Raw genomic sequence first — 24883 nt, 5'->3', positions numbered from 1 at the left:
AGAGGCGAGGAACGAAAAGTAGAAAGAGAGGAGACCGCATGCTGGGAGAAGGAGAGCTACAGTCATATTCCTAACACAGACCGGTGAATAATGGACAGGATCTGAGGCCATGGGTGACGCTGCCTCTTTTATTGTTCAGCAAACTGGCCTTGAGTGCGGTTTGCATGCCGATGTATAGAGACTGGGAGCGGAGGAGGGGGTGTATTGTGGAGAGGAATGATATTGGAAGAGATTGTGATATGGCTGTTAAGTAATGTTGATAATATTTTATGACACTTTTTAATTTCAGTTACATTGAAACTAAAAATAAAACAAACTGTCAGACTCAAAAAATGATAAAAAAATGTACCATGAGCAAACAAAGATTCAATCAACGCTAATTTACTTAAAAAAGAAAAGAATAAATATAAAATATTTTGAGTTAAAGAAAAAAGGGTATATTTCTGTCACCTGTAAGTTCTTGGTATTATATTTCATAGTGTCGTAGTACTCAAGACTGTTTTTTTGCTGTCTTGGTCTCATCTTGGACTCAACAGTGTTTGGACTCAGTCTTTTCCTCAGTCTTGAAGGTGTTTGGACTCGGTCTTGTCTCGGTCTTGAAGGCGCTTGGACTCGGTCTTGTCCTGGTCTTGAAGGCGCTTGGGCTATGTCTTGTCTCGGTCTTGAAGACGCTTTGACTCGGTCTCGTCTCGGACTCGAGATCTGACACTTGATGAGGATAAAATGCGGATAGATTTATAAAAACATTGATATATATGTGCCAAAAATAACTGTAAAATACAAATAAATGTCGAAAATTACAAAGTCTTGATTTGGTCTTGCTGGCCCATTGTCTCAGTCTTGTCTCAGTGTCAACCTTTAAAAGTCTCGGTCTTATCTTGGTCTCGACCCTCAGAGGTCTTGGTCTTGTCCTGGTCTCGGTACCCTGTGGTCTCGCACAGGTCTTGGTCTCTATTAGTGCAGTCTTGACTAATATTTCAATTATAGCATGTATAAAGAAGTAGACTAAGGAAGTGCAACATCACCCATAGCGTTCATCTCCAGTCAAATGAAGCTCATTGAGGCCAACAGTTATAGGCGAGAATTTGGAGTTGAGATATTAGAAATAGGAACTGATTTTCAGACAAAATAGCAAAATAAAAACACTACCATAATGTAGAGTGGGTTAATACAAACATTTTAAGACCAAAATGTGGAGTCTGACTGCAGCAGTTACAGAGAGAGGTAACATTTTTTCAATACAAAGCGAATTGTAGCCAGAATCGATGGAGCCAGAAGCACGCCCATACTCACTTCCTATTAAAACGCGACACCTAGCAGGTTAGCTACATCCATTTATATAAACAGTCCAATGCATGAAAAACTAGCCAGTAGATCTCGAATTAAATAATTTATTTATTCTTTTATTTATTGGACCCCATCTATAAAATCGTAGCTATATATTTCTTATTCATTATTATGACATGTGTGATAGCTGTGAAAATAAATTGGAAAGGGTTAGCAATGATCACTAATTAGAAAATGAATTAATTCCTCAGTCAAATTAAATCAGGTCACTCGGTAACAATATAGAATGTGTTCCTTTGCCATACTCTCTAAATGAGTTGTAATTACACAGAAAAGCTTTTTAAAGGTAAATAAGGAAACGATAAATAGTATGATTAATTGAACATTTGAGCTGATAATATTAATGTAGTAATGTGGTAATTGAAGTCTCTTGGTTCCCAGTATTTGCACTTCAGAAATGCCCAATTAATCCCCAGAGACAAGTACCAAACAGTGTAAATAATCCAGTGACACAAGTGCACTAAGCTAGTTAACCTAATTACATACACATTAGCATAAATAATCACCATTAAGCGGCTACTTACGTCATTTATTTTACCAAGAAGAGATATAAATAGTAAAAACAAAAATACATAAAATAGGAATGTTTCAAAGTAGAATTGCAGTATGGATCAGTTGAATAATTACAGATGTATTTAAAGGTGCATTGTGTAACTTATCCGGTAGAGGTTCCGTCAAATTCTTTTCTCCGTGGAGATGTTTTGCTTTGTCTGAAATGTTTCACAGTATGGGATTAAACCTTTTTATCTTCATGGAGACCAGATCACACCAACTTGCAGGTCAGATCTGGGAAGAGGCAGCCCCACTCGCTGTCAGAATGTTTTTCTAGGTATTTTTGAGCTATATAAAAAGTAGGGATGGTCATGATTAGTCGACTAATTGATAACTGATCCTTAAGAATTTCATCAATCACGTTAATTTTTAATCGACAAACTGAATGTAGGTTGCTGTGTGTAGCGTAAGGAGACGAGGCTGCGTCCTGACAGCGCAAACACTGGACTGGAGTATACCACTCAGTGACTAACACTTTTCAGTCTTTTCAGCACAACAGTAGGCAAAATAAAGACCAATATAAATAAAGTGAGTCAAGTAAAAGGCTGCACTAAACCTGGACACGTATGATCTCTGAAAACATGAACCATCTCCAACGCGACATACACACAGAACAGACTCACCATCAGCATCATCAACAACATCCCTCCGTCACAGAAAGAACACCTATATTCCACTGAGTTGTGTCCTTTAGTCCAAGAGAAGCTGCTGTTTTTTGTTTGTTTTTTTTCAGCGCTTCTAGTTTATGCAAATGAGCCATGTGGTTTTAGTTTCTGTAAAAATGTAAACAAATGCGCACAAAGCTGCATTAAACACATTATAATGTCAAACAGGCTGATGTGGCTCTGTAGTAGTTATGGTTTATATGTTGTAGGATCTTTCATTCTCCTGATGATCGATTAATAAAATTTTATCAAATGCCCATCCTCAAGCCATAAAAACAAACAGGTGACAGACCCCCAAGCAAAAAGTTACATAGCGCAGTTATTATTAATCTATTTTAAGACATTACGTATTTACATTACGCTTTACTTTTATATCAGTGCACATTTTACTACTCAGTCTGAAATTTCCAACATGTAATATAACATCAATAGAATATAATAATTTTATCTTATTTCTTTTGACCATTAATATTATGTCATCTTTCAATTATTGCATTATTGTTTTGTCTGGGAAGTTTCACTGTATAGCGTTAAACCTTTCTATCTTCATGGAGACCAAACCAGACCAAATTACAGGTCAGATCTGTGGAGAGGCAACACCACTCACACTCACAGTCTTGTTTTTTGAGGTATTTTTGAGCTATAAAACCACCTGTAATTGAATAAACGTAATGTAGAGCTGTTTAATGTCACACTGTGGAGCATTTTACCACTGAATCCGAAATCTCTGACGTGTAATATAACGCCAATAGAATAAAATTATTTCCTCTCATTTCATTTCACCACCATTAATATTATATGTCATGTTTCAATTACGCCATTACTTAAACACATCATAATAAACAGCCTTGATGCTTTGAATTGAATGAACGCACTCTATCTAGCCCGCCACATAACCCAGCCTTGTGCCTTTCCCATTTTCTTCTACGCGATAAGTATTTCAAGCTACTGTTTAACCACCCCCTCCTCTTCCCTCTCCCCCTCTCCCTCCTTCCTCCCTCCGTCTCCTCCCATTGGTTGATTACTTTCACCGCGCCGGGGCTGTACTTGACGAAGGTGTGTAGTCATTTGTCTGCTGAAATGAGAAATCACTCATGCTCTCACTGATCACACTATATGAATGAACCACTGAGCGACGCTTGCTGATAATGAAGAGATAATTTCCACACTTTCACTCCCCCCTCCCCTCCTTCCTTACCCCAACCCTTCCCCATCTACCTCCGTGCCCCCATCCCGCCATCCTCCACTGCTTTTCATATTACCTCGCTTTTGTTTCGGAGCTCCTATTTCTTGCCCCACTTCCTCCAGCTTGTTTGGGAATAAGAGAGAGGGAAGATTCGGAATGCGCGTTGAGTGTTTTTGACGCTAGCTAGTTTTGTTTTTTTGTATTTTTCCGTCAGACGCTTTTCGGTTTGTTGACGTGATTCGGCGCTTCCTCCCACTAGGCGTTAAAACTCACGTTGTAATGTGCGTGCAGTAATTGAAAGTGTAATCTTTGCTTTGCACCTCTGCTTAAAGCGCCACCGAGTAGAGCTGATTAAGATGTTTGGGAGACAATAAAGATTAAGCGGTGCCTGTCTTCTCCAGAATAACAAATGCTGTAGTCAGAAAAAAACAAAAAACAAAACAAAACAGAAATCAGAGGTTTTTCCTGCAGAGCTGTCAGCAGTCAATCTTGGGAGATGTGCAAGCAGTTACGGCTGTGTTTAGCTGTAAAAACATGTTGTTTTGGTGAGATGACAGATGAACGCTTTATTTTGATAGTGTGCTGTGTGAGAGAGGATGTAGCGCAGTCAGCCCTGTTTCCACTCAGCCATCATCTGTTATGCAACATATTCTTCCTCTGTGTGATGGGGACTGGACTGTCAGTCAGTGAGCTACATGAGAGACTAGAGCTGCATTTGGTTCACGATTCCTCCTGTATTGTATCATCAGTATCACGAGACAGGGTTATCATTGTATCAGTCTCATGCCTGGATAAATTATGGTTGTGTGAGGTAGAACAGAAAAAATGTAGATTGTATCACATATCCTTTGCGCCACGGACCAGTTTTATGTCCAACAATATAGGTTTAGTCTTAGTTTTAGACCTTGTTTAGACCTGGTTTAGTCCTGGTTTAGATCTCGTTTTGACTTGGTTTAGTCCTGGTTTAGTGCTGGTTTAGACCTGGTTTAGACCTGGTTTTGACCTGGTTTAGTCCTGGTTTACTTCTGTTTAGTCCTCATTTAGTTCTGGTTTTAGACCTGGTTTTGACCTGGTTTAGTTCTGCTTTAGTCTTGGTTTTAGACCTGGTTTAGTCCTGGTTTATCAGTGATTTAGACCTGGTTAAGTCCTGGTTTAGTCCTGCTTTAGTCCTGGTTTAGTCCTGGTTTAGCCCTGGTTTAGACCTGGTTTATTCCTGGTTTAGTTCAGCTCTAGTCCTGGTTTTAGACCTGGTATTGACCTGGTTTAGTCCTCATTTAGTCCTGGTTTAGTTATGGTGTAGTCCTGGTTTTAGTTCTGCTTTAATCTTGGTTTTAGACCTGGTTTAGTCCTGGTTTATCCCTCGTTTAGACCTGGTTAAGTCCTGGTTTAGTCCTGGTTTAGTCCTGGTTTAGCCCTGATATAGTCCTGGTTTATTTCAGCTCTAGTCCTGGTTTTAGACCTGGTATTGACCTGGTTTAGTCCTGGTTTAGACCTTGTTTAGTCCTCATTTAGTCCTGGTTTAGTTATGGTGTAGTCCTGGTTTTAGTTCTGGTTTAGAGGCGCGTCCCGAGCGGTGTACGTGAGAAGACATGGTCCATGCGGCGGGTACCGGGTTGTGCTTTCGCAGCCCGGTACCAAATGACCTGCATGTCAGTACCTCTGCTTGTGAGCTTTAAGCCATGTTAGAATGCTGTGACCTCCCCAAAAACATACCGGGAGTCATGTTTTATTCCAAGTTGTTTAAGGAACCATTTATTATTAATCTGTTTACATCTCTAAAAATCTAAATCCTATGTTCAACCTTGTGATGTCATGTAGTGGTAGTTTTCAAGTTAACATCTACCTACTTTTTACTGTTTGTTTAGATATTGGCAGTTCCAGGAGTGTAATGATCCAAATGATTCTCGTGAAAGTGTATGGAGTTTAGAAACACGTTTTCTGTTTGAGAGAAGAACTCAGCCTAAATATGCAGGGTTTGTGTGTTAAACATGTGAATGAAACCAAACACAACTCCAGGTACAGTATGTTTATGATGAGTTCAGAAGCACTTTTCACAGCTCTGAGAGACCAGTGCAGAGTTTTGCAGTGAGAGTAAAGCAACTAGCATGCTGATTATTGGACAATAACACGCTTTATGAGTAGAAGCACGCAGCAGACTTATTTTGACCTCGAGGGCTGCTTATACAATGTATCTGTACCGGGGCAAGACATATTTTGCTCAAATACAGCACATGGGAAAAAAACTGGCACCGCGCCTTTAAGCGTAAAACTTCAAACACCATTATCCAAAACTATTATACTTAATTACTATCATTATGTCTGGATTGTAAGACTCCAAGTTATATTTAATATTGACTCACCACATGTCAATACCTCCCCAGTGCCTCCATAGACCAAATCAATCCATCTATGTGTGAATTGGCTGGCTAACCTCCCCACATAAACATATTGAATCAGGTGGGCTGCCTCTTTGTGCAGGCCCATAGTTCCACCTCACTCATTTCACTCTTTAGAACCAGAGGGCTTGTCTTTTCAATGCCAGACAAAAGCTCAGAGGAACACTGCGCTACACAACACAGCCCTGACTGCAAGGAAGAAGAATGGAGCCCGGGGTTAAAGAGGCAGCTATCTCTCCCTCCCCAAAACCCTCCCTCCGTCCCTCTCTCTCGGTTCTCCTCCCTTCTTCCTTCCCTCTCTAGCCCTGGCGATGGTTGCAGCAGGACAGCAGGAGTGGTAGAACAGTTAATCAATAGCCACAAGGTCGTATGTTGAGGGTTGGGGCTGGAGCGTGCCCCTGTTAGCGGCCCACATAGCCACATAGCCTGCCTCTGCCGCTGACGGGGATTTGTAGCACTTGTCAGGGGCTTAAAGGAGCCCTCTGTGGAGAGCTCACTCAAGTGTACAGGGAGGAGAGCGTGCGGTGGACGGGCCAGCAGCAGGGGAGGGGGACATCTGCTGGACGGTCAGGGGCACTGCGGTGTAATGAGGCCACACGCAGTTCATGGTGAGATAGAAGTTGGCTGTTGATGATTGTCTGTTTTAAACGCTGAGTTGTTTATGTAAATAAGTATTGATTCATAATGTGAGTAAAAATATTAAGCGTACACTACCAGTCAAAAGTTTGGACATGCCATCTTATTCAATGTTTTGTTTTGTTTTTTCTTCTTTATTTAAAAAAAATTCTACATTTTAGATATATACAGAAGACATCAAATATATGAAGTAAGATATATAGAATTGTGTAGTGAAGAAAAAAAGGTAAACAACTCTACTATTTTTAATTTACTTTTTTTTTTATATTTTACATTCAAATCCAAATTTATTTAACCCTTTTCCGTTCCTTCCTTGCCTTATACATTTGATGTTTTCTGTATGTATATAAAATGTAGCTGTAAAGTTATAAAACTGAAAAAAAAAGAATTAATTAAAAAACGTTGAATGAGAGGTGTATTGTAGTACTAATTACTGCTACTATTACTACTTAAGCCAGTCTGAATGAAGTAGAACCGGTCTCAGTTATACCCACTATTAGTACTCTACAGCTACAATTACTAATACTTACAGTAATTACTACTACTACTACTAAAATGATTAGTATAGAACATAAAATAATAATTTAAACTAATATATGTTATGTGTTAGGACTTATTTACCTGTTTCAGTAGAACTGCCTAACATTGTCTCAAGGTGGGATCAAGTTGTCGTTTTGCAAGTAAGTCTCAAGTCTTTGACCTCAAGTCTGAGTCAAGTCCCAAGTCAAATACAGGCAAGTCCAAGTTGAGTCTCGAGTCACTGGCCCATAAGTCCAAATCAAGTCCGAGTCAACTTTTAAGATAAATTGTACTTATAAAATCATAGTATATTTATATGTGAGTATTTTAAAAGTTTATAAAGGTTGTAAAGAGTTGCAAATTTTTCCTTTTTAAATGTCTTGACAAGATCTTTGAGTGAATCATTAAAGTCAGAATAGAAAGAATTCAGATTTAAAAGCACTTCACAGGCCCCAAGTCTGAGTTAAGTCAGAGGTCAATGACCTTCAAGTCCAAGTTGAGTCCCAAGTATTAGGCCATTTTATCAAGTCAAGTCTCAAGTCCTAAAAATAGTGACTCAAGTCTGACTCGAGTCCAAGTCACGACTTGCAAGTCCCCACCTCTGTTAACCACCTCTCAAAATAAACACTAAAACTTCAGTGCTGTCATCACTTAGTTTTGCGAAATATGAAATGCAAAACATGTTCAAGACGAGATATTGCAACAACATTTAGAGATATTGATACCTTATTAACTAAAAAAGTATCACAATACACAGATATACATTTTTGGCAGACTCCTATTTGCTAATATGATCAAAACTATTCAATTTCAAGTTCAGTCAGGCCATGCATTCTAACTCCGCTCTGTAGATTCTACGTCTCACCGAATCCTCGTCTCCCATATGAGCAATGTACCTGCTGCTGTTTAAGACTTTCAAGAGCACTCCAGGTAATTCTACTCAGCTAATACCCAGGCTCTACGGATTAGCAATACACTTTTCATTCTCTAAGTGCCCCTTTGAAGTTCTACCTTTTTTTCTTGCTCAATCAAAGTCAAGAATTTTGCGCTTTTGTGTTTATGCGCTCTCAAGAATGTGTGAAAAAAAAGAGAGAGGAGTAGAGGGAGGAAAGACGAAAGAGGAGAATACTTTTGCAGCCTTGGTTCTAAAATAAGCCATGGTTTAGCATTAGGCATGAGACGTCCCTTGGCTGGGTGCTGTGCTCTCCTCTCTGCTTGTGTTTACCTCCACGGGAGATCTGGGGGGACCCTTTATCAGTACTGAGCAGCTTTCTGGAGCCTGACTACCCCTGCTTCCCTCCCTCTTTCCGTCTCTCCATCTCTCCTTCTTTCCCTCCCACTACGCCTCTTTCTTTTTGTGCGGAGGAATGCGAGGAGGACCAGGGCTGATGCTGATAATACACAGGGATAGTGGTCAGACATAGCTTTTCCTATTTCCAGGCTCGGAGCGAAATGGGAGTACAGGTGGTTTCGCTTTGTTGGGTTGTGGTTTGAAAATGGACTTGAGTGAGCTAGTCTGCTGTTTGGTTTGTAATAGGCCAGTTTTTAATATTTTTTTGTATATTTAAAGGTCCTATATTTAGTGTCGTAGTACTCGAGACCTGTCTTTTGCAGTCTTGGTCTCGTCTCTGACTTTGGTCTTGAAGGTGCTTGGACTTGGTCTTATCTCGGTCTTGAAGACGCGTGGACTCGGTCTTGGCCTGGTCCTAAAGTTGCTTGGACTCGGTCTTGTCTTGGTCTTGAAGGCTCTTGGACTCGGTCTTGTCTCGGTCTTGAAGGCTCTTGGACTCGGTCTTGTCTCGGTCTTGAAGGCTCTTGGACTCGGTCTTGTCTCGGTCTTGAAGGCTCTTGGACTCGGTCTTGTCTCGGTCTTGAAGGCGCTTGGATTCGGTCTTGTTTTGGTCTTGAAGGCTCTTGGATTCAGTCTTGTTTCGGTCTTGAAGGCGCTTGAATTCAGTCTTGTCTTGGTCTTGAAGGCTCTTGGACAAGGTCTTGTCTTGGTTTGGAGGTCCGACACTTGACGAGTGATTAAGTGGAGATAGATTTGTAAAAACATCAATGTATATGTGCCAAAATAACTGTAAAATACAAATAAATGTTGAAAATTACATTCTTGGTCTTGTCTCAGTCTCGACCCTCAGAGGTCTTGGTCTTGTCCTGGTCTCAGGACCCTATGGTCTTGGACAGGTCTTGGTCTCTGATTGGTACGGTCTTGACTACAACACTACCTGTATTAAAGGTGTATTGTGTAACTTTTTAGTATGCCACATTTGTTGTTTTTAGGGACACGTTATTGCTTTGCTTGGTATGTTCCACAGTATGCCATTAAAAGCTGATTCAGCCTTTGTTTTATTAAAGGTGATTTAGAAGTACTGATCTGTACTTTTATCCACTTGTCTCCATGGAGATAGCTATGTTAAATGCCATACTGTGAAACATTCCAGGCTGAACAGTTAAGTAAAGCTCAAAATGCTCTGTTCGACCTTGTCATGAAGTGGCAGTTTTCAGGTTAACAGCTCCTTTTTACCTTGCGTTTAGCAGACTGGCAATTCCAGGTCTGAAATTATCCAAATCATTCTAGTGAAGGGGTATGGAGTTTAAAAACACAGTGGACCAGTGTGTGTTTTCCGTTTGGGAAAAGAATTCAGCCAAAGTATGCAGAATTTGTGCATTAAACATGTGTGAATGAAACAAAACACAACGTTATGTATGTTTGTGATAAGGAAACAACATTATAAATAGATCAGAAAATAGCATAATGTGGGCCGTTGTAATTTCTAATATTACTAGCAAATCAAAAGTTAATATTTTTTCCTGATTAACTTAATTTTTACATGCAGTTCTATCTTAAACTATAAGTAAATAACCAGTATATATACCACATCTTTGTCAATAGTGTCCTTCAAAATGTACACATCGATTGGAGGCAAGTGCACTGAGTAAATCCATTGCACACAGCACTATAAGAATGAAGAGGTTTCATGGCCATAGAAGTGCAATTATATATTTTTACAGTCATAAAACTTACTCTTGAAGGACTCAATATTTCTTAGCGCTGAAGAAATATTTGCTCCACTGGTCTCCGTCCTGCTGTTAACCTTGACAGTGACGCATGTTTCTTTAAAGCAGCTAACTCCGGTTGTCCTTTTCCAGTTGTGTTGAATTATTTTTCTCATTGCTAACTTTTCCTCAACTCGGTGTGAAGTGGCTGCTGCTGTAGCCCTGTCACAGTAATAAATTTTGAAGTGGATATATAGCTGAAATATATACAGACGATAAACAGTAATGCAACTATTTTATACTACTGATGTAATAGCCCAAGAGCAGATTTAAAGGTGCAGTGTGCAACTTTTCTGGGGGAGGTTAGAGCAAAACAGTGCGGCACGGGACACATTTTAAAAGCTCATTGCAAATGAAATATGAGTGTAAAGTAAAATATACAAATGATTAATTTATGCCTGTTATACATAATTTGTAGGGATGTAACAATATCCAAATCTCTTGGTACGATATTATCACGATATGCATCTCACGGTACGATATTTGTTGTGATATTCTGGAGAATAATGTTAATATAATTGTAGATAGGACACTTTTTTGCTTTCAAAATACCTTGACAAGATTTTGGTGTGAATTATTTCCATCATAATCCCAAGAATTCAAGTAAAAAACATATTTCTTCATGTTGTATGCACTCATTCATTTCAGTGCATACAACATGAAGAAATATGTTTTTTACTTGAATTCTTGGGATTATGATGGAAATAATTCACACCAAAATGAATCATGGGATATGTAGTCTCTATGTTCATAAACTGTTGCTACTATAAAACAATGCATTTAAGCAAAGGTTCGATATATTGTGACAGCTTACGATATTATTGTTGACTTTTGACGAAACGATATCACGATATTTCGGTTATTGTTACATCCCTAATAATTTGTGCTGGATATTTTATTTGGCATTAATAATAAACATTTTAAGCAGCCTAAATTTGCAGACGTGGTCTAGTCTCGCTCACATTTTAGACAATTCCTTAACGCTTTTCTGTTTTTGATAGAACTTAAGAAAGCGAACATACTCATCTTGCGGGATTTGCAGGCAGGAGCGGGACTGAAAATTACAATTCTTTGTGGTGCCGGCGAGAGCGGGACTGAAAATTCTATCCCGCACAGACCTCTAGTGGAAGGTCCGCCACCTGCTTGTCTCCAAGGAGATGTTCCACAGTATGGCCTGAAACAAATATATCTTGTATTTATTCAGTTAGTGTTTTTATTTTTCAAAACTACAAACCTGCATTATTTCTGTGAGCGCTTCCACTTCTTCACAGATCTGACCTGTAACTTGGCCTACTTGTCTCCATGGAGTTTGTTAGTTCTTGTTGGAGATTGTTGGAAAGAACGTTTTAGTTTTTCTTCATATTGACTTATTCACTTTTTATTTGTTTTCATTTTGATCCTATATTTTCCCTGTACTTATTTATTGATTTTATTATCTTATTTCTTTCTTTCTGCATTTTATTTTTCCTCTGGAGACAATGGCAAGAGGGGGTTGGGGGTAACAGAAAGGTTAGGGAGCGCTCCTGCTTTCATATATTCAAGTCAATATAATAATTATCGTGACAGACTTTTGCTCCTGCTACCATCACAGCTTTTCCTTTAGCTTTTAACCCAAAGAAACAAATCATAACAGCAAAGACGGCGCCCCAGAGGCCCTCCACGCCCTTCAAACAGTCTGCGTAAAGGCACGCTTCCTTGTTCGGGGTGTCATCTCTGTCACATCTGTCACACTGCAGCACCTAGTCAGCTCTGTAGGATACAAACAGCCCGCACACAGCTGACAAGACCAGAACTTGTTTTAACAAATGTCTGCTTGTTTCTCTCCTCCTCCTCCTCCTCCTCATTCTTACAGGACTACATTCATACCATAATCCATACAACTGTGCAACAACTCTCCCTTATGTAACAAATAACCCCATGTCAATCACTTTTTCATCTTTGCTCAGTTTTCTCCTTACAACCTCTATATAGCTGAGAGATATATTTGTATTACTTGTACATATACATTCATTTACTTATGCCTTATTTGACACTAGTCTCTTGTTATTTTTGCTACTTATTTAGAACTATGTATTACTACTGTGTCCAAATAATTATTTCTTTTTTTTGTTTTTTTACTTTCATGTCCTCCACCTCATTTACATATATAGACTTTAGTCTTTTGCAACTTATTTCGAATTATTACCATGTTTTAAGGCTGTGCGATTAATTGAATTGTGATCGCGATTTCGATTTGTGTGTCGAACATTCTCCAAACTCACATAATCGAGTTGAAATTTTGGAAGCATTTATGTTTTTCTATGCCTTATTTTATGTTCAAAGTATATTTTATACATTTTATGTTTTATACATTGCTCCAAAGTACATATTTGTAGACTGTATTTATTTTCAATTTGAAAGTTTTGCATGAATTATCAATAACAAACTGGGTTTTTTTGGAGAAGGAAATGCTGAACCAATGCATTGTGTAACTAAAAAATAATCGTTTGAATAATCGTGATTTCAATATTGACCAAAATATTCGTGCTAATGATTTTTTCCATAATCGAGCAGCCCTACTATGTATATTTTTCCTCTTTGTCATTAATATACTGTGATGTGTGAGCCACTTTGCCCAAATAATAAGTCTCTTCTTCTCTTTCTCCTTCTCTTTTTTCTCTTGTTTTTCTAGCAGAGTGCAGAACTTTAATGGCGTCCCGGTAGAGACTTGAAGATGAACACGTTACCGTCCATGGACCGGCACATCCAGCAGACCAATGACCGGCTGCAGTGTATCAAACAGGTGTGGGATTCTCATTATGTGAACCAGAGTCTAGGGCCTTTGTTAGGCTATATGTTACAGATGTTTGTGAAAGGCCTATTTTAAATCCAGATGTGTAAGTGATTTTCATGTCTGCTTCTATATCCTCTTGCACTGGTGTAGCTCTCACTGAGGGACACATAAGGAAAGTGTAAATATAGTATACATCTGCTTTGGAAAGAAGGTTTAAATGTGCACTATGTAACTTTTTGGTTGGGTTCCGTCACGCGCTTGTTGCTATGGATATGTCACTGCTTTGCCTGGAATAATCGACAGTGTGACATTAAACAGCTCTGCCGTTACATTTATTCAATTGCTGGTGGTTTTCTAGCTCAAATTAATGAGAAAACGCAGACATTCTGACTGTGAGCGGAGTCGCCTCTCTACAGATCTGACCTGTAACTTGGTCTGGTTTGGTCTCCATGGCAATAGAAAGGCTTAATACTACATTGAGAAACAAAATCCAGACAAAGCAATAGCATCTCCAGAGAGAAAAGCATTTGACTGTCCCTCCAAGAAAAGTTACACAATGCACCTTTTTAAGATAATGCTATAAATTAGTGCTTACAAAATACGTATTTAACTATTTATTCTTTAGCATTTATCAATTAGTCATGAATACGGTTACCCAGATATATCCCAATCGATACACAAGGCAGCATAAAAAGTAGATTCGCATTTCATTGACCTTTCCGAAATAGTTTTACCTCCTGGTTCTTTAAGGTTATTTAATTAAGTAAGCCTGAATCATTTTAATCATTATAATAAACTATTTCTTCATTATAACTTTGTTCAGGCTAAATTAGTAGTAGTAGTAGTAGCAGTAGAAGTAGTTTTTATTCGGTCATTTTGCAGCACTACAAAACAAAACAAAAAGATAGACTACAAACCCATGGATCATGACCGAAAGAGTTTAGGCTGCAATAAAAAGTATTTCTAGTGCCTGACTCTATTAAACAATGACAGAATTCCAAGAAAGACAAGCAGCATATGAACAGCAAATTCGCATTTACAATTTCACTTGAGATTTACTGTACATAAGAAACAAAATATAAATTAAAACAAACAAAACATTGCTTTATACTCTTTTTTTAAAGGCTTCTACAGTGTTACACTTTTTAAAAATCATCACTGAGATTGTTCCATATCCTAACCCCTCTAACAGAAATAGAATCACTTTTTTCTTCTAAAGTGATACTCAAACTTCTTTTAAGAAGTCTACTCAATAAATTCCTTTGCACATCATGCATTTTGTTATAGCACAAGTGTAATAGGATGACAGCTGCTCACAGACATTTAAGGTCCTATAACGTTGTGTGTTAAACATGTGTGAATGAAACAAAACAGACAATTCTCCAGTTGCTGCATAACGCAAAACCTACAGAAGATCTGCACGTCAAATTAAACATCGAATTATAATCCCTAACAGGTCTTCACTATCTGCTGTGGACCGTGGTCAGTAGCTGTTTTCCACATTCTAATCCAGCCGTTCCAACCAGTTACCCAAACCCTTCTAGATCTCTCAAATGAAAATCGCAATGTGTTTTTCTTTCTTACACACCCATCTCCTTTCTCATCCCCCCTTCCCTTCCTCCTCTCCCCTCTCTTCCCTTTTATGGGCATCAGTTTCTCTGGCCATTAGCTGCAGTCACACAGATCATGTTGCACTGGGTCATAGCCGGAGAGAGGGAGAGAGGGAGACAGACATAAAGAAAGAAGAAAATCTGGCGTGGAAAGCTATAGCCGAGACTTCAAAAGAGGCTTCCAGCGCTGCGGCAGACTGCACTTTCCTCCCCCCCTCACACAGCCCCTCCCACCCCGAGCATCGCATCATGGCTCCTGACGTACGGCCGCTCCTTGTTGTGGTTAAATACTTCCTGGACTCGCCATTGCCAGACTGATACAATTTTAGGAGAAAGACAACAGAGACATGACCCAGGGCACCCGCCTCTGCCCGCCTCTGCCCACCTCTACTCGCCCATTAAAAGTCTATGAGAGGTGACATGACTGGCATGCTGTGGGCGACGCGTGGGTGTGAGGTCTTATATCTCCCAACAACCACACGACGCCAGGATGTATCAGAAGCATTTGAACGCCACGGGACCTGCAGCAAAAGTGAAGAGATGTGCAGCTGGAGTCAGAAGGATTAGATGGAGGGTTTGGTGTGTGGGGACTGGCCTGATCGTACATACTGTATATATGCCCTAGTATAAGACCATATATATAATACTTATTTAATATAATACTTATATAATAATTAGTTGATACTTAAAGGTTATCTCCCTGTAAAGGAATTCTTTTCACTGTCACTGAGTGTAATAGTCTTGCCAAAGTCTAGATTGAAGACCAAGACATTAATAAATGGCAATGTTTTTATAAGCTTGGCAGCTCTTGTTTAGCTATCACTGGCTAATTCTTTTCAAAGGTGTCAGTGGTAAGCTCTATAAAAGCCTGTGCTTACACATCTGGCCTAATAACTGCTCTCATTGTCATTTGGTTTATACTCTTTGCTGTGCAGTTCCAGAGCTCAGAGTGCAGCTGACTTCAAAGGCACAGTTAGCAGTGAGCTGGGAGCCAGCAGGGTGTTGTTTTGGTTTGGGGAAAGCCTCTGGCTCAGAGCCAGCTGCTCTGCTGTTTTTCATGGAGCAGGTAGACACGCGAGAACAGCCTGATCCAAAGCAACCTGAAAAAGCACTAAGCTGGCCCGTCATCGCTGACGACAGTCTGTCATGTGTCTGGATGTTTGAGTCCCTGCTCCCCCCTCTCTGCACTCTGTCCTTATCCAACCCTGAACACAACAACAAGAGCAGCTCCTCTCTGCAGTCCCTGTCCTCCCCCTCACACTGGAGCTGTCAGCCTGAGTGTGGCAGTGCGCACAGAGCTTACAGACAGCCCCTGCTGCGCCGCCTGTGTCCCCTCACAGTCCCCTCACACGTGAGGCCCTCACACTGCCCATCAAGCAGCAATAACATAGATTATATCAGCGCTCAAGAGCAGCTCCTCTCACTCACCACTGCTCCTCTTCATCACTCTCAGCGGAGCCAGGTCCAGCGCTAACTCTAAGAAGCCTAATCTCTTCATCACAAAAGACAAGTGACTCTCTTCAAACTCATGATATCATTGGGCCTCTCTGCAGGCAGTCCACTATCCTGTCATGTTAGCCTCTTTTGTCATACACCACCAATAAGCTGGTCTTTTCAGAGTACTCACCTCTGCTGGCCCCTAAAGACAATAGGCCTACCTTCTGTCACAAAACAAGTGGCTTTAGCTCCTGATGAGAATAATAAACGCTTTCAAGTGGGCTCAGTCTTGCCGAAAAGAACACGGCGGAGCTCTGCGGACATTTCGTAGCTATTAACCTCGTGAGGAGAACAAAAAAAGCACCCAATTTTAAAAACCTGCATTATGTCCAGCCAGGCCCAGACGCCCTCAGACAGTGGGAAGAAAAGAGGGGACTGTTTCAGGCTTGAGTGCACAAGAGCAGGAGCCTCAAAGAGATTAGAGAACACACCAGCGGCCATATTGAACCCGCCGCACAGAGCTGCCAGAACCAAGGTTAGCTTCTTTGTCGACGCCAAGACGACCAGCAGACTTCAGCGCCCCATGAATGAGACGGAGAATTGGAGGGAAAAGATCTGGTTCATTGGGGAGTTGCCAAAAGAGATTAACAGGAAACACTGGCATCATTGTTGACATGTGGAGTGATCTTCTACCCACAATGCAATGCAAACCGGAGTGGGCGGACATGAGAGAGACTTGAGGTCCTTGCAGGGTTGTGCTGAAAAACAACAAATTAGCGCAAGTTGGTTTAGAAAGCAACACCAAACGAAATCGATTTGGGTGACTGTTTTTTTGTTTTTTTCTTAATAATGTGTGTGTTGTAACAGTGTAATTGCCCTACAGTTACAACTGAGGTTAAGCACAGTTAAAAGTGCCCATATTACGCTATTTTCAGATCCATGTTTTTTTCCTCAGTACAAAGATACAAATTGTAACTGTTTTAAAATTTTTTTTTATCAGATTTAATTTCATTTTTTCGTTTTCTGTTACAGTCTTCCCTCGCTATATCGCGGTTCACCTTTCGCCGTCTTGCTGTTTCGCAGATTTTTTTTTGTGTGTAATTTTGCTTTTTTTTTTTTTTAAACAGCGTATGAATGCATATTGCGTATTACGGGCGGTAGTAATTACACACGGGTGGGTCAGGACTAAACCAGATCTAAACCAGGACTAATATTGGATTTAAGAGAGAGAACCCCGAGCAAGGTGTCCGCAAAACGTGATTGTGCGGTGTTGTACTGCGCGGGTGCGATGCTGTATTTCGTGGGTGCTTTTCTGTACTGTGCGGGTGCGGGTCTTCAAAAATGTACCCATGCAGGACTCCATTACGGAATAAATGAAGGAGGAAAATAACATAAGGACGACAGCCGCAATACTTGCGGTTAACAGCAGCAATACGTGTGGTTAACCGTCCTGTCTGAGAAAAGTTTTTAAAAAAGTGTGTGGTGAGGGGTTTTACAGACTTAAGACAGATATAATCACTGTAAAATATAAAGTTGACTACTTCTCGGATTTCACCTATCGTAGGTTATTTTTAGAACGTAACCCCCACAATAAATGAAGGACCACTGTACTTAACTGAATACGATTCTATAGTATTAAAGTTGCACTATGTAACTTTCTTGTTGGGGTTCGTCACCTATGGATATGGATATGTCCTTGCACTGCCTGGAATGTCCCACAGTATGACATTAAACAGCTCTACTTTCCTTTTAAACTTCCTATAAAATTACATGTGGTTTTATGACTCACAAATACCTGCAAAAACAGGTATTCTGACTGTGTGCAGAGTTGCCTCTCCACAGATCTGACCTGTAACACGGTCTGATTTGGTCACCACGAAGCTAGAAATTGCTTAATACCATACTGTGAAACATTCCAGACAAAGCAATAACATCTCGATGGAGAAAAGCGTGTGACGAACCCTCCACCAGAAAAGTTACAAAATACACCTTAATTTCGTCATTGTTTACTTTATCTTACTGGTATCTTTGTTGTTTTTGCAGCACTTACAAAACCCGGCCAACTTCCACTCGGCGGCTACAGAGCTGTTAGACTGGTGTGGAGATCCCCGGGCCTTCCAAAGACCTTTCGAGCAAAGTCTCATGGGATGTCTGACGGTGCGTAAACACCAATTATGTGTTTTAGGTACTTTTTTAGCACCAAAACAGTAATTAAACAGAAAGAAATATGAGCTGTCCACTTCAATGTGTTTTGTTCTAGCCTAGACAGTGACAAAAAAAAAGGCTCACCAGGCATTTTGTTTGCGCCAGATAATTTAGGGAGTCCACTAGTTGTGCAAAATCAAAAGTCTGGACACACCAACCCATCCAATGCTTTTTTCTATATATTTACTACTGTCTACATTTTATACACATGCAATATTTAGTAAAGAAAAAGATAAATAAGTCAAAGCTAAGAAGAGAAAAAGAGAATTTAGTATAAAATATAAAAATATATATTTAGTTAGTAGAGTTATTTAACTTTTTGTGAATGGTAACTTCTAAATGTTACTATTTTGCTTAGAACGCTCCACACTTTGGCATTAAACTTATCTTTCTCCATGGAGACAAGTCACTGAGCCATGTTATGGGTGAGATCTGTGGAGAGGTCGGTCTGTAAGAGGAGTAAAAAATTGCATTTGTTTATGATATATTGGATACTTGGACAGCTGTAATTGAAAAAATGTAACATAAATATGTTTAATGCTGTGAAACATGCAAAATGGAGATGGTCACCCACCAGAAATGTTACATAATGCACCTTTATTTTCTTATTTTTTATTTAATGCCTTAACTGAGTAGAAAGATAGTATACAGTACTTACTTTTAGTCTCCAGTTTAGACTTTCAATTTGTGCTGGAGTTAGGGCTGAAATAATCCACATGATTCTAGTGAAAGTTTATGACATTTAAAACACAATGGAGCACTTCCTGTATTATCACATGACATCACAAGGTGGAACAAAGTGCTTTCCTTTTGACAGACCTTAATCTATTTCCAGGATGTGCGCGTTAAACATGTGTAAATGAAACAAAACACAACTCCATGTATGTTTTTGATGAGGAAATAACATTAAAAAATCACATCACATCATAAAATAACGTAATATCTGCCCTTTAAGCTAGTTCCTACATCTTTATCGTTTTATTTCCTGGATACGTACACAACCCTTTTGATTTGTGTCAGTTACAGCCGCACTTGTATTGAGCGCTTAGCCCGGCCAGCTGCTCAGTCCGCTTGGGTTCACCGGCAGAGGTTAAAGTCCTTGTCACCGCCGCACACACCAGAGTCCCAGGCTTAAACAGGGCTGCGGGGAGACGCTCACCTCTGGCTCTCCCTTTTCACTTCACTAGCTACTACCGCGCATCGATCGGGGGCACAGGGCAGCAAGAGGTGGCAACGGCAAATCCACCCCAGTGCTGTGATCCAGGCTGGGAGAAAGAGGGCACCCCTGAGACCTTGAGTTTGAAACAGGATTCTATTGGGAAAGACATACGTGGCGGGGGCTAAGTGCACTGTTCATTTTTGGGTTTTACACAGAGTTTGGGTGATTCTAGGCAAGGCGAGTTTATTTGTATAGCTCAATTGGCACACAAAGTCATTCAAAGTGGTTTAAAGAATAAGAAAGACATTAAAATGACAATACAAACAAATCAAAACATAAATAATCATCATAAAATTTACATAAGAAAAAGAGTGCAAAATAAAAGCTTTTCAACCATATGTACAGCTTTTTCTTGTATATTCTACTATATCTGAGTGCAGTACAAGTACATGTGGTATTAAATTGAATACTTAGTAAAATATTTTGCTATAAATATTGGCTATAAATGTTTGGCTTGTACTGAATTATAACTGCACAGTAATTATACAATATTACAATGTATTTTCAGTTTACCAGATAAATTATTTAGTATTTCGTACAGTATGTGGATTTTTAAAAAAGCATGAAAGCCTCTAAAATAAAAATAAATAAATAAAAATTAAATTAAATGTGAATTATATAAAGTTTCAGGAAGGAAATAAATGACTATAATTTCTACAATATGGCATAAAATTAATCTTTCTCGCATTCAGACAATTACAGATGTTTATAAAAAGATAATTTGTGCGTACTTAATTATAGATTTGACCTGTATAGTTGTTAATTGTCTCCATGGATATAGATAAGTTTAATGTGATAATGTGGAAAATTTCAGGATGAGCAACAACATCTACATGGAGACTCTACCAGAAAAACTTATATAGTCCACTTTTATGTATAATTTTATAACATTATGGTCGCCTCTGCACAGATCTGACCTGTAATTTGGTCCGGTTTGGTCTCCATGAAGATAGAAAGATGAAAACCTTCCAGACAAAGCAATAACATCTCCATGGACAAAAGCATTTGACTGGCCCTGCACCAGAAAAGTTACACAATGCGCCTTTAAACTTCACAATGCATTATTCACAAGCGCCCTCTCCAGCCTTTTACATCTGGTTTCTGTGCCAGGTCTAAGTGGGGACTAAACTCTCCTCCTTGAACATTTTACTCTAATGCAGTGGTAGTGTGAGCAAACAGATAAACTCCCATTAAAGTGTAAATGAGAGGAAGCTCCTTACAGGCTGATAAAGAGCTATACAATAGACTCTAGATCTCTCAGCATGGGGCCCCCGCTATCTGCCTAACTGCCCCATCTGACTCACTCTTCTCTTTATCCTCATACAATTACAGCTCGCAACAAGTTTGGGCATTCTTTATAGGATTAAAGTGTGTATGACAGATTTTTATGATTCTCTCATTTTGACTTAATTTGATGGGATTATAACTATTGTAAATATAAATTATAGTTTTACACCAATCAAGAAGCAATTTGTGAAGAAAAGTTGAAAAATATATTGAAAATTACAGGAAGCAGAGAGTTTTAAAACAATCTGATGACATCGCACTAGGGAGAATTTTGTCCGTAAGTTTTTACCTGTAAGCGATCACTGTTTTTGATATTTTAAATATGATTTCAACAAAATAAAGGTGTTTTCTTATATTTGTATTTGTCAGATAATAATTTCTGTGTACAATAGAGGATTTTTTCTAGGTAACAGTTATGGAATTTCCTAACCAGGCTGGCGCCACCTAGTGCCTCCGCTCAATTTAATTTCTCTCCAGCGACTAGGTCAGAAATCAGAATACACTAGATGGTTCGCAAAACCCCCAGAAGTGCAAGTTCAGGCAATAGCCAATCAGCGAAGAGCCATATATTCAGTGTTGTCAACGATTCCCAAGATCGAGGATTTAAAGCTGGAACAAAGAGAATGTTTGGTGAATTTCATCAAGGGGAAAGACGTTATTGTCCTTCTTCCTTTGGGATTTGGGAAAAGCTTAATATACCAGTTAGCCCCGTTGGTGGCGCATTACATATGTCACGACCAAAGAGCAACGACTGGATAAATGATAAAAAGTACCCTCCTGTACACTGCGAAGTCAGACGGTTTCTACGTAGTGAAACTGAGGGATAAATCAGGCTAGGAATTCCCTCGAGTGATGTCACAATTTCAAACAAGGAAGTGAAATTTTAACCGTAACAAACTACCAAACTGCAAAAACAAGTGTGAATGTTTTTGCAAAAAATCTGAAATATAATGAACTTACTGTGTTTTAGTGAACTGAGTAGTCCAACCCATCATAGGCACTTTAAGCCCTAAGAAGTTACTATATTCTGAGTAATGAAATGGTTGAAGAAAGGGGGTGACAGTTACCATGGAAACGCAATGCACACATCCAAAAACACAGATTAGATTGTGTGAAAACTCAAGAAAAAATACAAAATGTATTTAAAGGTGCATTGTGTAACTTTTTTGATTGAGACTGTGTCAAATGCTTCTCTCCATGGTGATGTTATTGCTTTGTCTGGAATGTTTCACAGTATGCTATTAAACCTTTCTATCACCATGGAGACCAAAGCAGGCTTTAAAACCACTTGTAATTGAATACATGTTAAGAAGAGCTGTCTAATTTCATATTGTGGAACATTCCAGGCAGGGCAATGACATATGCAAAGAAACAAGCAGATGACAGCGCCCTAATCAAATAATTACAACACATTACACACATTTTCGGGAGCCTGTGATCAAAACGAGCGTTCATGGTCCTGTTTCGTTGTTGACTCATGTTAGTTAGCTTGTGAATTTACGTGAGAGAGACTTGTTTAACCAGCTCACCTCACCTGCTGTAATGCCAGCTAAGTCCCTCTTTATGGTTAGATTGTGTTAAAGGTCCTATATTGCGCAAAATTGACTCTTGTGAGCTTTAAGCCAGGTTATAATGATATTACTTCCTCAAAAACATGCCTGGAATTGTGTTTTGTTTCATTCACACATGAGTACATCTGGTTTAGTAGTCTGTTTACATCTCCAACACTCAAAATAGTCCACTTTGTCATGTCATGAAGCAGTAGTTTTCAGGTTAACAGCTACCTTATACTTTTTGTTTAGTAGATATTGGCAATTCCAGGTCTGAATTTATCCAGATGATTCCTGTGAAGATTTATGGAGTTTAAAAACACATTTGAGAGCTTAATGTATTACCACATGACATCACAAAGTGGAAGAGAGTGTTTTCAGTTCGAGAGAAGAACTCAGAGTCTGTGTGTTAAACATGTGAAACAAAGCATAGCTCCAGGTCTGTTTGTGATGAGGAAACAACATTATAACATAGAAAACAGCAAAATAAAGCTCAGATTAAGGTCCAACTTGGGTTAAGAGAGCTTCAGACAGAGCAGCACCTCCAGTTAGCTTCACCCCCTCAGGAAATGTTGAGGACATGAGCTGAATTGTTTGTATAGTCTCCCACGTAGGCCACTTGGAACCACATCCGCCAGCCACTTGGAGCCGCGTCAACAGGAAGAAATAAAGTACATTTGTTGTTCCTTCTGACAAACAGATAAATAAAGACACAGACAGTGGGGCCCTGTCTCTAGCCGCAGTGTTATCATATCGACTCGAATATAGATCTGAGTTCAGAGCTGAAAAGGGGCTTATGAGGTGAAGAATTGGAAAATCTATGCTCGCTTTTAGAAATGCCTGGTCTGAAATTAATTGAAGTTAAGGAATTTAAAGAAGTCACTTTTGAAAGGAAAAGAATAATTGTTATGTTAGATGTGTCCTAATATTTCCAGAATAACCTCAATTTCTGAGTTCATGTCTATAGCAGTGATTCCCAAAGTGGGGTGTGGAGCCCCCTGGAGGGCTTCATTAGCATTGCAGAGGGACCCCATAGGCTGTCCACACAACAAGCAAGAAAGAAAATTCAGTCATTTACTGCTTTATATTAGTATTAAGCCTAGCAGATAGTTCTATATTATAACATGTATTAGGTAAAAAAAAATACAATTTCTGATTAAATGTTCTATTTATTAGTTTGTACGACCATAACAAACACAAAAATCCTCAAATTTTACATTCTCATTGTTATTTATTTCTGTACGATCATGGACAATAAACTTTGTGCCTTCTTTATTATTATTGTTTGTTTGTACGACCATAAACAAAGATGTATCCCTGCGTGTATGTACTGTATGGCATAGATACGTATGTGTATGTATGTATGTATGCATTTGTATACTGTATTTTCCGCACTATTAGGCGCTCTGGATTATAAGGCGCACTGTCATAGAATGACAAACTTTTTTCACAAATAAACCGCACCGAAGTTTAAACGAAACACAACAGTTAGATGGGTCAGTCAGACTTTGTTTGGCACATTCATGGTGAGTCTTGGCTTTGTTCAGTTGTAGCGCATAGGGAGGGTGCTGTCTGAGACCGCTGGATTGTTGGCGTGTTCGCAGTGACTCAGTTGTTCAGTTGTTCAGTTGTGGCTAGAAGTGGCACATTGCACTCGCTTTTTCGGTTCGTTCCTCCGTTCCATTCCTCGTCCGCGCGGAGTGATGAGTGTGGCTGCGGGTGTGTTTCGCTGCGCAGTCACTGTCTGCTCCGTGTGTGTTAGCGTGCGCTTCGGGTGGTGCGGCTTTGTAGTTTACTGAAGTCGTGCTGGGACACCCAAGTGGATTTGTGTATAGGGTGCTCTGGATTGTGGGGCGCGCAATCGTTTTTTGATGGGGTTGAAGGCTTAAGAGCACACCCTATGGTGTGGAAAATAGGTTTGTGTGTATATTTATGAAAGGCATAGGCACAGGTAAGCACTCCAAAAGTAAAAAAATAAATAAAAATGTGTCAGCCATTTGATTATGTAAAATTTTGGTTTTTTTTTTTATTTTGTTTAACCTTACTCAAAAAAAAAAAAAGTAGTGTAAATAAGAGCGGCACGGTGCTGCTGACTTTGGGAATGGCTGCTTATGATAAAATTGAAATACTTGCATTCAGTTATACCACACATAAACATGCCAAATAGATATTTTTGGGGTCTATTGCCCTTTCAGCAATTCACAACTATTAGGCAAGATTATGCTTTGTCAATATACAACCAATCTTCTTAGCTACATGCATCATTATTAAAGCATGCACACCAAAAATCTGATTTAGAGATATTAGATTATTGTCGTGCTAGTTATAACTGATGTGAGTTATTTAATTTCTTTCATATTGTTCTTGTCTGTGCAGGTTTTCTTCTTGTGTTTATCTTTCTGCATTAGCAACAGTTTACCCAGGAGCCAAGATTCCTACAA

The 24883-nt window shown here is 39.3% G+C and overlaps 1 protein-coding gene across 7 annotated transcripts in view; it reads left to right on the top strand.

The window, feature by feature from the left end:
• Window positions 1-24883, top strand: part of zmiz1a (zinc finger, MIZ-type containing 1a) — a 294565-nt gene that overhangs the window by 200496 nt on the left and 69186 nt on the right. For 5 of the 7 annotated variants that reach the window (XM_055162366.1, XM_055162368.1, XM_055162369.1 and 2 more), the window contains 2 exons: window positions 13033-13143; window positions 18225-18338. In XM_055162366.1, coding sequence (XP_055018341.1) covers window positions 13075-13143; window positions 18225-18338 — 183 coding nt within the window. In that variant the 5' untranslated portion in view covers window positions 13033-13074. The remainder of the gene's footprint in view (window positions 1-13032; window positions 13144-18224; window positions 18339-24883) is intronic. The other 2 variants (XM_055162367.1, XM_020939662.2) reach the window with 1 other exon arrangement.

The sequence above is a fragment of the Boleophthalmus pectinirostris genome, unplaced genomic scaffold (genome assembly GCF_026225935.1).
Source record: "Boleophthalmus pectinirostris isolate CB_2022bp ecotype Guang Dong unplaced genomic scaffold, ASM2622593v1 HiC_scaffold_5, whole genome shotgun sequence".
In the NCBI taxonomy this organism is placed as follows: Eukaryota; Metazoa; Chordata; class Actinopteri; order Gobiiformes; family Gobiidae; genus Boleophthalmus; species Boleophthalmus pectinirostris.
Note: the sequence above shows the minus strand (reverse complement) of the source record. Positions and strands in the feature narration are given on the sequence as shown.